Here is a 14,466-nt window from a genome sequence, read left to right on the forward strand (position 1 = left end):
TCTTTGCTTATTACAACATGAAGAAAAGGCTATATGTAAATAGCAGAAACTGTGGAACAGGGAAAAGCCTTCCCTTTTTGAGTCCTTTTAGTCTGCTTTTCTTTTGGGCTTATTGAAGATACTGCCTTTCTGAGTTTGATTTACAGGAGTTATACTTGAATATGCAGTACGTGCTCCAAATAGTTATCATTACTCCTCCTTCCAATGGGAGGACTCAATTAATCACTTACACGTCAAATGTATTCTGCCACATGGATGACAGGAACTACTGCTGCAGGTTTGGGTAAGCCCTGACAGACAGTTTCTGGCCAGATGTGTCTGCCTCCACTAAAAAGAGGCAGGCTGCTCAGGAGCCTTTGTCCTTTCCATTGTTTTAAATGGTCAGAAATCCAACAGTAAACTCTTCTAAGTGCTTTCCTCTCCCACTTATTTTCTCTTCAGCCTGCTTCTGCATTGTGAGGTGTCCCTCCTTGCCATACAGTGCAATGTTGTTTTCTCTATCTAGCAAGCTGGCATAACATAGCGGCACAAACAGAAATGTACACAGTGCAGGAAACCATTCCTGCCCAGCCCCAAATGTTCTTTATATTCATGTGTCCCATGTTTATCAGCCTTGTACAATCTTAAAAATGCAGGTGCCTTGTAAATATATTTTTTGCCTTTTGGTAGGAGCTAAGCTCCACAAGGACAGAAAACAGTGGGAACCCTGCCAGCTCCAAATGTGCCATTGAGGAAGTAGCTGTTGCTGCCTGCCAAAGACAGGTCAGCCTCAAGGGACCAACAGCAGCATCTGCCCTTTGCCAGTGTCAGATTGGCATGGGCTGTGGGGGTTTTTACCTTCCTCGTAGGCCCCATCAACCAGTGGTTATACTAAAAAAGCTAAAATTAACTTTAATGTGGCCAGAAAGAAAACTCTGCCTGTGCCTTTCCGTTACAGACTTGCTGAATGGGATGCATGAGGACTCAGTGCAAAACCACAAACAAACAAAACCCTCAGGCAACTCTGGCGCAGACTCCTCCTCAGAATTATTATGCCTTATGGAGGAAGAATTTTCCAATTAGGGGAAACCATAAAGGTCTGGGTCAGGCTTTTTCCCTACAAATCCTTCAGTACCATGCTGAATGTAGTCGCTTCCCCTGAGTCTCAGTTTGAGGTGCCATGTTATCAACACTCCCCACACTTCTCAGGCCTTCTGCTCCCCACAGATGTCCCCACTTAATTCACCTGCCATACCTTGCTCTTATCAGTGGGCAGGTCTCTGAAGAAAGGGAATCTAGCCAATAGGATATAGCCCCCTGGTCTGAGATTTCACTGAATTTTCCAAAATACCATTTCCTGTGTTCAGCCTTTCTGCCTAGTGTCCTTAAGCCTTGTTATCCATCCTTGTTGGACTTATTTCCACTGGTAGGTCCTCCAGTTCTCTACCAGGTCTTTCCTCAGTCCAGTTTGCTTGTTTGAAGGCCTCTTAATCTAGAGAGGTGTAGAATAAGCCAGGCCTCCTTCATGGCCTGTTTGACCTTGGTCACCTTTACCACAGATTTACTCATGGTTTATTCCCTGGGTCCACCTTCCTTTGGCAAAAACTTTGTTCTTCTTGCTGTTCAGAAACCTTCAACCCATCGCTGCTGGGCCTCTTCCTTTGTACTTCTCTCTCAGGCTTCCACCCCATATTGCTTCATTTGAAACAGGGGTGTCAGGCATACAGCTTGCAAGCCAGATCTGGCCCACAGTGACAGCTCATCTGGCCTGCAGCTTGGATTGGGGAAGACCTTCTGGCTATTGTAGCCAAGCAGCTGGGTGAGAGGCATAGTGCTGGAGCTCCAGCAGCACTGCAGGAAGAGGCCTGACATCATGGCTTGTTCCTGTGGCAGCGGCAAAGAGCCCGGGATGCTGGACTTCTTCCTGTCAGCTCTTGGACCAGAACAGAGGGGGTCCGGCACCCAGTCTGGCCCGTGGGACCTGCCTTGCACTATTCATTTGGCCTGTGGACCAATTCTGCACAGCTCGTCTAACCTGTGGGGCCAGATGAGTTTGACACCCTCGTCTTAAAGGGATCTGCCCTTGCTTCCCTGTAATGGAGACAAAAGGGGCCCTGTTAAGGTGAAAAAAGATCAAATTCCTGGTTGTAGCAATAGAGACTGGAATGATTCCTACCTATGTTTATAAAAGAGCTAAAACTACTTACTGATGCCAATATATAGAAGTGATAATGGGCCAAGAAAGACCCATCTTATGAAAGGCAGGCACCTTAACAGTCTGTTTGTGAAAGCTGTACAGGTTACAAAAGAATCAGTTTCATATAAGAGCACTTTAAACTGGTACATGCTGCCGTTGTAAGAGGAGTTTTGAAAACCCTTCAAGCCAAGTAGGATTCTTTAACAAAGAAAATAGTAAAAAATTAGATTGAAACAGGAAGGTCCTGCAGTCTCTTATGAGGTTGCTGACAGATGTTAGTTTAAAGGCATGATGGGATCTGATGCTTGATTCCAACAACTGCATCTCCTGCCATGGCACATGTGCATGCATGGCAGGATGCATAGTTTTGGGGGTTGGGGATCAGATTGTAATCATACACCTACTGGCAAGACATGCAGTTTGGCGATTGGGAATAAGGTCCTAATTGCACCCTACTTGCCAGTGCCTGCAATTATGGTGCAATTAGGACTTGCCTGCAGTCAGCAAGTATTACATGCAGTTTGGACTGTGTAGCAGAGTTAAATTCTCCCAATAGTAGGCTAGTTTTCTTTTTTCATTGGATGTACTTAAAAACAAAATATTGTAACAGTTTGTTTCTGTTTAACACCTTTTGTGCTCCTGTAATGTTCCTGTATAGGTAATTTTCTATGACAGTGACTGGAACCCAACAGTAGACCAGCAGGCCATGGACCGGGCACACAGACTGGGGCAGACAAAGCAAGTCACTGTGTACCGGTTGATATGTAAAGGCACCATTGAGGAGCGCATCTTGCAGAGAGCCAAGGAGAAGAGTGAGGTGAGAATGAGTAAATTGTCTTGAGCAGGAGAGGTTAGAACGGGTACCAGAAGCTGTGAAATGAGAAGCAGAAAGATCTCTCTGGATAGAAGGGGAACCAAAATGGGGAGTATCCATGCAATTAAAAAAAGACTAAATAAATGAGTATGCAGTTGTTACCAGTATTTCAGAACACTATAGCTCAGGGGTTGGCAGCCTCTGGCTGCCGTGAGCTGCTCTTTGTAACCTGGAACCATGGGTGACTGGTGCCTCTTGAGTCAGGGGGAGCACATGCCCCCTCCCCCCCCCCCCCCCGACACCAGTAAGCAACCTGATCTCACTAACCAGGGGGGCAGTCCCCCAGCAGCCAATCATGCTGACTAGGGGGAGGTCCCCCACAGCTGTTCTCACTCACCAAAAAGGGGCCACACAGGTTCCAGAAGTCCCGCAGTCACTTCCGGAAGCAGCGCGGCCACTTTTGCTGGCAGCCCTGCTCCCCAGCCGGTGCTCATGGGGGAGGCACTAGTGCTCCTGCCTGCCCCCTGCCCAGTGGCTAAATGGGGACCGTTGCTTGACAGGGGGTGCATTGGCACTCTCACCCCCATACACTCCCTATGCGTTGCCATTCCCTGGAACCCTGCATGGGTCACAGATCTCAGTCCCCTGGAGCACCCAAGTTTTTGCGCTCACCCTCACCACTGATTCCATTCCATTGGTCACTTGAAAGAGTTAAATCCAGTGCCCCAAGCTGACAATGGTCAGATCCAGTCTTTGTGGGACAGATCTGACCCACGGGCTATAAGTTGCTGACTTCTGCTATCACTGGAGTGTAGCAGCAGGGGCCAACATGTTTATACCAGCCTGTCACAAATCTAGGTTCTTGCTATGATGTGGAATGTGTCTGTACCCTGTCTACCTTACAGCTTTATGCTATCACTGTGCTTACGGGTTTTAATTTTCTTGATGTAAGAAAGACTTTTACTATATCTTCCATTAATTTCTGCAGAACTGTAAACTAGTATCACTTAGGATTTGAATGTTGTGATCCTTTTATCATACTAGAATTTCTTTTCAGAAAGTCATTAAGATAATCAGATAATATGCAAGGAGTCACAGACGTGCCCAGCATCAAGCAGTAAATGTTTTTTAAAAACCTTCCTTGTGGCTTAAGCTTAACTGTAAAACTTTAAGGCAGGAGTGGCCAACTTTTAGCACATGCTCCACAAGCGGCATGTGCAATTGCTTTGCTTGTTCTGTGGCAGGGAGGAGAGAGTGGAGCAATAGATCGGGTGGGGAAGGAGATCAGAGTTTTACTCAGGGAGGGGGCAGGGTTTACATTGTGGCACAGTGACCAAAAAAGGGTTGCCCCCCCTACTACTATAAGGAATGTTACCATGCTAGGAATAATTGGAGACCAGTTCCCAACGTTTAGTATCAGTAATACTGGAAGCTGTAGCGCAGACAGGTCTTGTGTATTCTTTCAGCTTTCCTGTCTGTTGGGCCTTGTTTGTATTACAACCTTCAAGTCACTGCATTTTGTGGCTGATGGCAGTGCAGTAGTGAATACTACATTAGCCACCTCTGAATTAAGGTGTATTTCCACTTGTACCCACATTAGGGCTGCCTAATACTAATTTGGGAGGGAGGCTGTTCTGTTTGACATTGCCTGAAATGTCTGATCTTGCTTCTCCCAGTTCTGTATTGTGCTGCATATACTTGTCAGTAGAGGTGCACTGAAATGTTGGTTGCCTATCAGATCAGCACTGATAAAAAGAAAACTAACATTATTGGCTATCAGGTTTTTTGGATGATAATGTTCACCAATTAAATATATTATGCCTTCTGGCTGGGGCCTCTGGTTGCCATGTGCATGCATGCAGCCACATGTGTGTGCATGGCCAGGAATGCAGCCGGGCAGCATGGAGAGCAGTGCCCTGTAGGTAAGTCTCTGGAAGGGAAGGGTTGTGGAGGGGGAGAGGGGGTGACTGAGGCCCCCACAGTGAGGGATGGAGTGGGGCTGGGGCTGGGAGTGCTGCCCAGCCAGGTTAGTGAATGGGACTTGGGGCTGGGGTGGGGAACAGAACAGAGCTGCAGGCAGCTTGTCTAGGCTGGTGCAGGGTGGGGGGTGGGGAGCAGCTCCCCACTGTGTGCACCCTCCAGCTTGGCATGGGGGGGGCATGTCTTCTCCTCTCCCTCCCCAGATTTATGCTCAGGGCAGATGCAGGCTGCTCACCGTGGGCTCGGTGCTCTCCACTCTGCTGCCTTTCTCTTGATAGCCCCATGCCAGCCACATGCCCCCTGACTGCCCAGCATCAGTGGGAACAAAGGCAACAAAGCGGAGAGCCTTGAGCCTGCAGCAAGCAGCCCACCTCCACCATCACCCCACTCAGCTGCACTCTGATTAAAAGCATCCCTGCACTTAAAAATGGTGGTAGCAGTGGTGCTTGAACTAAAGCTCATTCAATAAGCTGTAGTTCAAGTGCCCTGCTGCCATTTTTAAGCACTGGGCACTGCTCCTCTGGAAGAGCTGCCCATGGCTCTGTCCTGCTCCCCACCCTGGCCCTGGGTCCCATTCATCACCCTGGCTCGGCAGTGCTCCCAGTTGCAGCCCCCACCCTTGCCCTACTATCTCCCTCACCATGTGGGCCTGGATCTGCACTCCCCACAGCCCTCCCCTCCCATATGCTTCTTCCCCTCTACAGGCTTACCTGCAGGGCACTGCTCTCCACGCTGCCCAGCTGCATTCCTGTAAATCTGTTATGAGATCGGTATCAGCCAGTATGGCTATCGGTATTGGCCAAGAAAATCTTTATCAGTGCACCCTTACTTGTCAGTCTAGATGCATCCAGAGAGGTCAAGTGATTGGCTAAACCTACATATCAAATCACTGTCTGACCCAGGATTTAGAATCTAGGCTCTCTTAAATCATAAACCACAATGCTTCCAAAGTACTTGAAAAATGGAGAGAATAATACTTAACTATATCACAGATGGCTGTGAGGATTAATAGTTAATGGTCAGCACTACATTAATGCAGTGACTTTCATTATTTAGTAGGTGCTACTTTAGTAGAAGATTGCTGCATTGCACAGTGGGGAGCCAATGTTCTTCCATGTGGTTTCAGTTGCAATTTACTAAATCTGTTTTAGTTGATGTGTTAATAAAAACTTATGTGTTCTGCTGCTGGGTTTACCAAGTTAGAATAATCAGCACTTTTCTTTTATGACTGTCAGCCACTTTCCCAAACAGAAGATATTGCTAGTATTTAATAAAGAGAAATGGGAGTGGTTCATAGCTTCTCTGCTATGTGTTCTTTTGTTCTAGATTCAGCGAATGGTGATTTCAGGTGGCAATTTCAAACCAGACACCTTGAAACCCAAAGAGGTGGTCAGCCTTCTCCTGGATGATGAAGAACTTGAGAAGAAATGTATGTTATTCACATTACAGTGCTTTTGAATTTTTTCTTATCTGTCTCTGCACATGCACTGTAGATAACTACTTCTGTTTCCTGGCTTATTTTATATCAGTAGCTACTTTAGTACAAGTTGGTTTCATACACTGTTGGATAAAATGGGCAAATATATGTGTGAGAAATGAGATGATGTAGTCTGAAGATTTTATTGGCACTTACTAAAGATCACCACATTATTCATGAATGACAGCTTTAACAGAGTAAGGAGGATCATTTAAAATAAGTGCAAGAGGTATTTGAATGTGTAAAGTGTATCTTGATACCACTTTTGAGAGAGATTTTCCAGTAAGGCTTGTACTTTTCTGGGTCTGACTACAGTTTTTCTCTGTAGGAGACTTCAGTGTAACAGACCAGAATTAATGGCTTTATTCAGGGTTTTTCTAGAACCGAGCTACTGTGAAATGGATAATATGTATAGAAAGATAGGAAAGAATTTGGAGAGGTGTTCAGCTCTACAATAGGCTTTTTTCTATTTTTCTTTCTTGACAGTACGCCAGCGTCAGGAAGAGAAACGGCAGCAGGAGGAGACAAATCGTGTGAAAGAGCGTAAACGAAAGAGGGAAAAGTACGCTGAAAAGGTACTTGGATGCAAAAAATATCTTTCTGTGTGTAGTCAAGAGAGTCTGAAAAACTTCCAGCAGGGGTTCTTGCCTGTTACAGCGTGAAAGGAATAGAAATTAAATACTGGGCAAAAGCCAAGATCTGATTTTGATTTTTTGTTTCTTTTAAGCACCACTTCTGCATTTAAATAACTTGCATCTGAATTTAACAGGATAAGCATTTCAGCTTCGTTTGCTTTCTCTTTTTAAATACCAAAATCAAAATACTCTTAACTCTTCATTAGTGGAAAGGTTATTCCAGCCTGTGAGCCATTTTAGGGAAACTTCCTAATCTAATGTAGAATTTCCTGCTGTATGTGGTGCCATGTCTTCCAAAACATTGTTATCAGAAAATGCTGCGTATGGCATTACTCTGATTACTGAATGATGAGCTCCATTTCTTTGGAGCTCTTTATTTATTTGCTCCATTTATCTTCTTTATCATGTTTTTGTTCCTGTGTAACCTGTTCATTTTGCTTATTTGCAGAAGAAGAAAGAAGATGAGTTGGATGGAAAGAGAAAGAAAGAAAGCATGAACCTGGTGATCCCATTTGTTCCCTCAGCTGATAACTCCAACCTGTCCGCTGATGGTGATGACTCCTTCATTAGTGTAGACTCTGCCATGCCTAGTCCCTTCAGTGAGGTGAGATTTTTTTTTTAAACTGTCTTCCACACTTAAATTCAGGGCACAAACCTTTTGCAAATTAGCTTATAGCTAGCGTGGAGTCTCTTGTACTGTTTGGAAGCTGGGTGTATCTTAGTCTTAAACTGTTGCATTGAAACTATACTATCCAACTTGTAACAGCTCAAATTAATCTTCCTTTTCAGGTCGAACTATGTATCTTTACATACCATCTCCTTCACTGATTTCTGGCCTCTTTCTACATCAGATCTTGCTTCTTTCTCCTCACCTTCAGACTCTATACAGCTCTGTGCATGCCTGCATCCCTGCTGGTTTCTTCCTGTTCTCTTCTTCCCCTGTCCTTCCTTTATGTCCTACTCTCATTTATGGCTTCTCATGGGCTTTTCCCTAGCAACACCTTCCATGGTTAGGATAGACTTTCCACTTGTGAACCAAGCACCCTCCCTCTCCTCCTTCATAATACTTTATCAGTTTCTTTGTAAGTACCCTAACCAAATTCTCCTACAGCTTTTTCTGCTTCCTCACTTCCATCTGCCCTTTAATTGTTACATTTCCTTTCTCTAACAGAAAGTTTAAATTATTTTGGGCACAAGCTTCCTTTCTTCATCTTTGTAAAAAGCAGTACAGGCGTATGCCACTAAATATATAATAGTGCTTTCATATGAGATTGGGTTAAGATCTTTACATTATACATTTCACTTTTTAATAAAAGTTTTTGTCATCACTAGTGGTGGAGTGGATAAGACAAATCTTAATTTCTCTTGTTTGAAAGGGCACATTCACATGAGGGTTATCAGTCTGGAAAATCAGGGTTGAATAAATTGCTACAAGGGTTTTCCTGGATATCTGCCAGGTTCCTGGATTTTTGTATTTACATATATTTTAGTTCACAGTTGAAATTAAACCCTGGCAGGAAGGAACAGGTTTTAATGCTGATCCACTTATAAGTAGAGAATTTAGTATGGTGAGGCAGCATATATGTTGCTTCGTCTTGCACTGAGAAAAAAAGAGGCTAGTTGCTATTTAATTGTCTGGGTGGGGGGGACCTTCTTTAATGCAGTTGCACCTTTTCTGAAGTTTTTAGTCTATGGTTGTCTTTGCTGCTGTCTTTACCCAACAAGGTTTGGTCTCTGTCTTGTCTAGATCTCCATCAGCAGTGAGTTGCATATGGGATCTATCCCTCCTGATGAAAGTAGCAATGATATGCTGGTAATTGTGGATGACCCAGCATCTTCAGCACCTCAGTCAAGGGCCACAAACTCTCCTGCTTCCATCATGGGCTCAGTCTCAGACACCATGAATGGTCAGTACTTTTTCCTTAGCTAAATATTTGCAAGCAGCCCAGCCTTGACCATTACATCTGTATTGGTATATCTAGTACATTTTACATCACGTCATGCCTGACTCTGTCAGATATGAGAAGGGGTGTAAAGATCTATGAAAAATGCCTTCCTGCTATGAAATGACCTCAGATCTGACAGAGTTTCTTCTGTTGATGTATTCGGTCATTTGTTATGCTTTAGCATTTCTATGTTACTTAGTACTTCTGTTTCATAAGAATGTTTTTGGCTCTTTTGATGGAAAGGGCCCCTTCTTGCATAGCACACAAATCAGCAAAGCACAGTCTTCCCCAGGACTGTTCTCATGTATATTTAAACTGTTCCTGTAATCACTCTGGGGCTGAAGGATGGTTCCTGATTTCCTTTTCTCCATTATATCAGTGAGCCAGCTGTAACTGTGTGATTTTTAGCTTCCATCATTCTAGGTTTTGAAATAGTTAAAGCCATAGTGCTTGATGAGTTTCTTTGTAAACAACAAATGAAAAAGTCATAATAGCCTCCTCCAAGTAAGAGCATGTTTTAATCCTGAGATGAAGAAAAATACCCCTGCCACACATGCATCAAGTTTAAGAGTGAGGTTCACTGTGCACTGTCAGGTATTTATGAAGCTGCATTTTGCTCATGAGTCACTTTTTATGTATTGCAGCAGTTGACATCTTCTTTTCCTCCTTTGCTTAAGGAATTTCAATGCAAGATATGTCTATCACAGGAAGAGGCCATTCAGGTAGAAGCCGGGGTCGCCCTAAAGGTTCAGGCAGTGGGTCGAAAGCCACAGGGAAAGGCCGAAGCCGGAAGACAACAGCAGGAAGTGCAGCTGCAATGGCAGGCGCCAAAGCTGGGGCAGCAGCAGCCTCTGCAGCAGCATATGCAGCATACGGGTACAACGTGTCTAAAGGTATGAGAGCGAACCAAACCACATGTTTGGATGTAGGGCTCTTCAGGCATCCTGTCAAGAAATAGGTAATTTTATTTAAAGTATTTCTAGTATTTCTTGTTCCTTCTCATTGAGGGTCAGTCATACAGTGTCACATAGCATTGTGATAATATAACAGGTTGCACCATAGCCATTCCAGGTGTAGTAAGAAATATAGCTATCCTTACCACTATCTGTAAGGATGGATCCTGGATGGATCCATGATTCTGTGAAGTGGGGGTATGGGAGCAGTGACTGGCACTTCAGGGGTAGCTGCACCCCTGCTCCCAGCTTGCCCCAAACCTCAGGCAGGCAGTTCATGCCACAGGAGCAGCAGCAGAAACTTTTTTTGCAAGTCCCCCAAATCAGGTAAGAATCCTGTCCCCCCTACTCTTCCCCTCAGCTCTTGCCCCTACCCTCCCTTCTCCTCCATCCTCAACAGTACACCCCCTCCCCTCCCCTCCTCTCCCCTCCCCTCCCCTCTGTTGCCTTCCCCTCCCCTTCCAAATGCCTCTCTCCTACCCACTACTGTTCCCAGCTGATGGGGGTGGCAATAGAGGGAGTCTCCAGACCACTCCTGCCCTGCTCCAGTTGGGCTCATCAGGGAACAGCAGCTGCGGTACCGGATGGGTTCCCCCTCTCAAGCACAGAGTTGGGGAACCTGCCCAATGCTGCTGCTGTCCCCTGTTGAGCTTGGCTGCAACAGCTCTGGAACCCTTTCCCCCACAACTGTCCCAAACCATAACTCCCCCAATTCATTTCACAGCGGGGAGGGGCTCCAGAGTCACTGCATCCAGTCTCTGCAGTGGGAGGGTTCTCCTGCCCCATGCTTGTAATTGGATGCAGGGAACATTGCAGGGACAGAACAAAAGAGAAACCTGCCCACTGCTGCCACTGTTCCTGGCTGGAGCTGGGCAGGAGTGGCTCTGGAGCCTCAGCTGGGGACAGTGGCAGCAGCAGGCAGGGGAGGGAGTAAATAGGAGGGGAGGAGTTGTGCTGCTGAGGATGGAGAGGAAGGGAGGGGGTATCAAGAGTGGGAGACGAGGCAGGGGGATGGGTTTCTTACCAGACTTGAGACTTTTAAAAAAAGCCCTTGCTGCTGATTCCACAGTGCAGTCTGAAAGGGAGTGAGTCAGCACCACTGTACGCCCTCTGGATCTTTCCCTGGTTGCCTATATTTTGCTCTTATGTATAGAAGTTTCACTGTATCCCTTAGAACTTGCAGTACATTCTACATCATCTGTCTCAGGTATTTTTTGTCTTGGAGAAATGAGAATGTTCAGTCAAAAATGTTTGGTTCTGGTTCCATATGTTCTTGCATACAGCATGCCCCAATATAAAATATGCACCGTTTTTTGAAAGGCAGAATGAAATTAAAAATAACTTTGTAGTAATTGAGTAATAGCAGCTAGGGAGCTGAGCCTGATCATTGTTCTGCACCCTGTGAGTTGCATGCAGATTTTACTTTCACTTACTGATAACCAGCTGAAATTGGTTCTTACTATATTTTTTTTTTTGCATATAATGCACACTCCAAGTTTCAGCAGCTGGTTTTTGGGGAAAAAAATGCATGTTGTGTGCGCAAAAATATGGTACCTCTGAAATGGGGCTGTGGCTGTTTCTTTCTGTTGTGATGTTGAAGCTTCATAGTGCTAGCAATAGAATATGATCCTAAGGTGTTGCAAAGATGCTGATGGAGCTACAGTGCCTTACTCTGCCAGTGGTACATAGCAGTTTGGTTGTACTTCTCTCTTAAAGGCCCCTCATTCTTATGTGATCTACAGGTGCACAGAGGAGTCAGGAAGAGCAAGTTGGATTAAGCGTTTAATTGAGGGTGCGATAAGCTATTCATAGCCACATGTTGCAGAAGCTAATTTTATGTATTGTGGAGGAGTCACAGGATGTGAATGTTGTGTTCATCTGAGGTTGACTTATTTTCCTTTCCTTTTCCTGTTGCTAGGTATGTCTGCAAGTAGCCCTCTCCAGACATCAATTATTCGGCCTGCTGGACTTGCAGACTTTGGACCTTCAAGTGCTTCTTCTCCCCTGAGCTCCCCTTTGAGCAAAGGAAATAGTGTTTGTGGGACCCCAAAAAGCTTAAATCTGACCAGCAGCCTGATATCAGAAACCCCAATTCGGAAGCAAAGTAAAGGAGCCCACACGTCAGGTGGGCGGTAGTAATTTTGAAGCCTTGAAGTTTCTCTAACCATATTGGCTTTCAGAGTAGCCCACCCTGCCAGCAGGAGACATATGCAGAGGAACGCCTTTTGCTATCCCACATGTGTATGAAAAGAAAATCATAGCATAATAGGGATGGGTGGTTTACGTGAGCACTTTGATTACGTGTATCCCAAAAAATTACCTTCGCAGACGCTACAAGGAGGAGGGATGGGGACTGGGGTTAAATGAGAGATTTTTTTTACGTTAATTTTTCACCCGTTTTACTGATGCATTCTACAAAGCTTACTGGAAAAAGATCTACCTAGAAAGTGTGATGTCCTGCAGCCATTTGTGTTTGTGGTCACACCAGTGTACTCCTCTTTCAGCTTCAGGTGGAGTTCAGTTCTATTCTTATTCTAAGAAATCAGTAGCTGAACTCTGAGGGTACCCTACAGAGTTGGAGGAACCCTCTGCACTGAGGACTTGGCAGTGCATTTGGGGTGGGCCCATCTGTAGATATTGTGGCCATGTAGTTTGGTATCTCTAGTATGGATCTGTGGATTCCGAGAAGAATTCTCTAAAGACCTTGAGTTCAAGAGAAGGGAAAAGAAATCTCCCAAAAGTTTCCAAGAACTGGACTCTTGTCAGCACCATGTTTTTGATCCTGTTCTAGACATGAGGTAATTGCAACTGCAGTTGGACAGAGTAGGCCTGGTGACACTAATGTTGCTGTCTCTGCTTCATGGAGTGGGAGAGGCTACAGGTCACTGGTTTACATTTCAGAGCCCAAGTCTGTTAGCATGAATGTTCATTTTGTTGGGTTTAAGAATGATTTCTCCCATTTTGAGCTATGCTGAACTTTTAAGGCTTAGTAAAAGTCAGACTCTACTTGTATATATTTCAAGAAGAGGAAATGCTGATATGCAAGGGGAAGAAGTTCACTGCTATTCCTCTCACCGTGCCATAGCAGAGCTTGCTTATGTCATTTGCCTTTGGGTACTGCAGCTTGCCATGCCACAAGGGGAACAATAGAGAATTTGACTGAAACAAGGACTGTGCCATTTCCCCTTTCCAATCAACTCTTGGGAAAACTGAAATCTCCCATTCCAGCCATCCATCTGATCTGTTCTTCCAGCATATTTCCCTTTTGTCAGTGATCGTCACACACACTAGCTTGGTTGAGTTTTTTTTGGTTTTGTTTTATTTTATTTTTACAATGCGCAGGCACTAGCAGACACACTCATGAGACGAACGGTGCTTTCAGTGCCACTCTCTGTCCTCATTCTCTCAGATTGTTCTTTCCCCATTCTAAATACCCCTTGCTTGGCTATAAATGTCTGCATTGCACTGAGATACAGGTGGGGAGCAGTTCTCTCATCTCAATGGCTATACTGCAAGGGCACTTTCATCCCTTGAGAGAGAGAGAGAAGCAAGTTGAGTTACAGGTCCATGCTGTGACAGCAGAGGATGTTTTTTTCCCAATCCCAAGCCCCTTGCCTGGCGTCCCACAGTGTGGAGCAAGTGCTTCCTGTCGGCTCTGCCTCTAATTTGCACACCTAATAGCGGAACTGAGTTTAGTTAGACTGATTTTTAAACAGATTTGGAGGGGATAATTATGGGGGAGGTGTTGTTTAATTTAAATCATGAAGGCTTCCCCCTTCCCCTCATATTCACATGTATATATGATATTTAGAGGGAATAAGAAAAATGCCAAGACTTTTTTTCTCTTTGAATGTGCTGTCTATTTTTATAACTGAACCTGTACATATGTATAAAAAGAGACACAACTTTCTTTTACTAACTGGAGAAAAAAATCTTAAATAAAATGGAGTGAGATAATTTTATGTAAATCAGAGTCTGTGGTTTGTATCCGTGTAGCTTTATGAATGAGCAACAGGGGAAGTAGGTGTTGGGGGGGGAGTGCTGTGGGGCCATATCCAAGTGTGTACAGGCTGCCAGAAATAGTAGGCCAACATGCTCTTTAGTTTCTACCCTCTTGGGTCACATGCTGTTCTTAACAGGGTTACAAATGTCCAGTGGACTTACTGCATATATATTGAGTATGTACACTTTGTATAATTAAGCAAAGGATGCTATGGCAGAGCAGGTAGGGCATCCCACTGTCTTGACTTGTGCCAGAGACTACCCCCAGCTGTAAACAGGGATCTTCAAGGAGTTACGGAGGCCTGACATGAATGCTTACCACATCACTCCCTTGTGTTACCACTGGTTATGGAAGCTGGCATACTTTAACCAGACTAGCCCAACAGGCCTTCTAGACCTGGACAGGGCATCGCTGAAATAACACAACTAAGCAACCTATGCAGGATATGTACAATACATTACAGGATAATGGATAGGTTTATT

The 14,466-nt window shown here is 44.8% G+C and overlaps 1 protein-coding gene across 2 annotated transcripts in view; it reads left to right on the top strand.

Moving 5' to 3' along the window:
• INO80 (INO80 complex ATPase subunit) overlaps positions 1-13,949 on the top strand; it is a 123,479-nt gene extending 109,530 nt beyond the window's left edge. Inside the window, exons 30-36 of one of the 2 annotated variants that reach the window (XM_090033407.1) lie at positions 2,835-2,993; positions 6,297-6,399; positions 6,934-7,022; positions 7,531-7,686; positions 8,830-8,989; positions 9,706-9,986; positions 11,900-12,029. In XM_090033407.1, coding sequence (XP_089889533.1) covers positions 2,835-2,993; positions 6,297-6,399; positions 6,934-7,022; positions 7,531-7,686; positions 8,830-8,989; positions 9,706-9,986 — 948 coding nt within the window. In that variant the 3' untranslated portion in view covers positions 11,900-12,029. Of the gene's footprint in view, positions 1-2,834; positions 2,994-6,296; positions 6,400-6,933; positions 7,023-7,530; positions 7,687-8,829; positions 8,990-9,705; positions 9,987-11,899 lie in introns of both variants that reach the window. The other variant, XM_090033406.1, reaches the window with a different exon arrangement.
• The last annotated feature ends 517 nt before the right edge of the window (positions 13,950-14,466 follow it).

Source organism: Crocodylus siamensis, chromosome 2, assembly GCF_052110815.1.
Source record: "Crocodylus siamensis isolate JL-2025a chromosome 2, ASM5211081v1, whole genome shotgun sequence".
Classification (NCBI taxonomy): domain Eukaryota; kingdom Metazoa; phylum Chordata; order Crocodylia; family Crocodylidae; genus Crocodylus; species Crocodylus siamensis.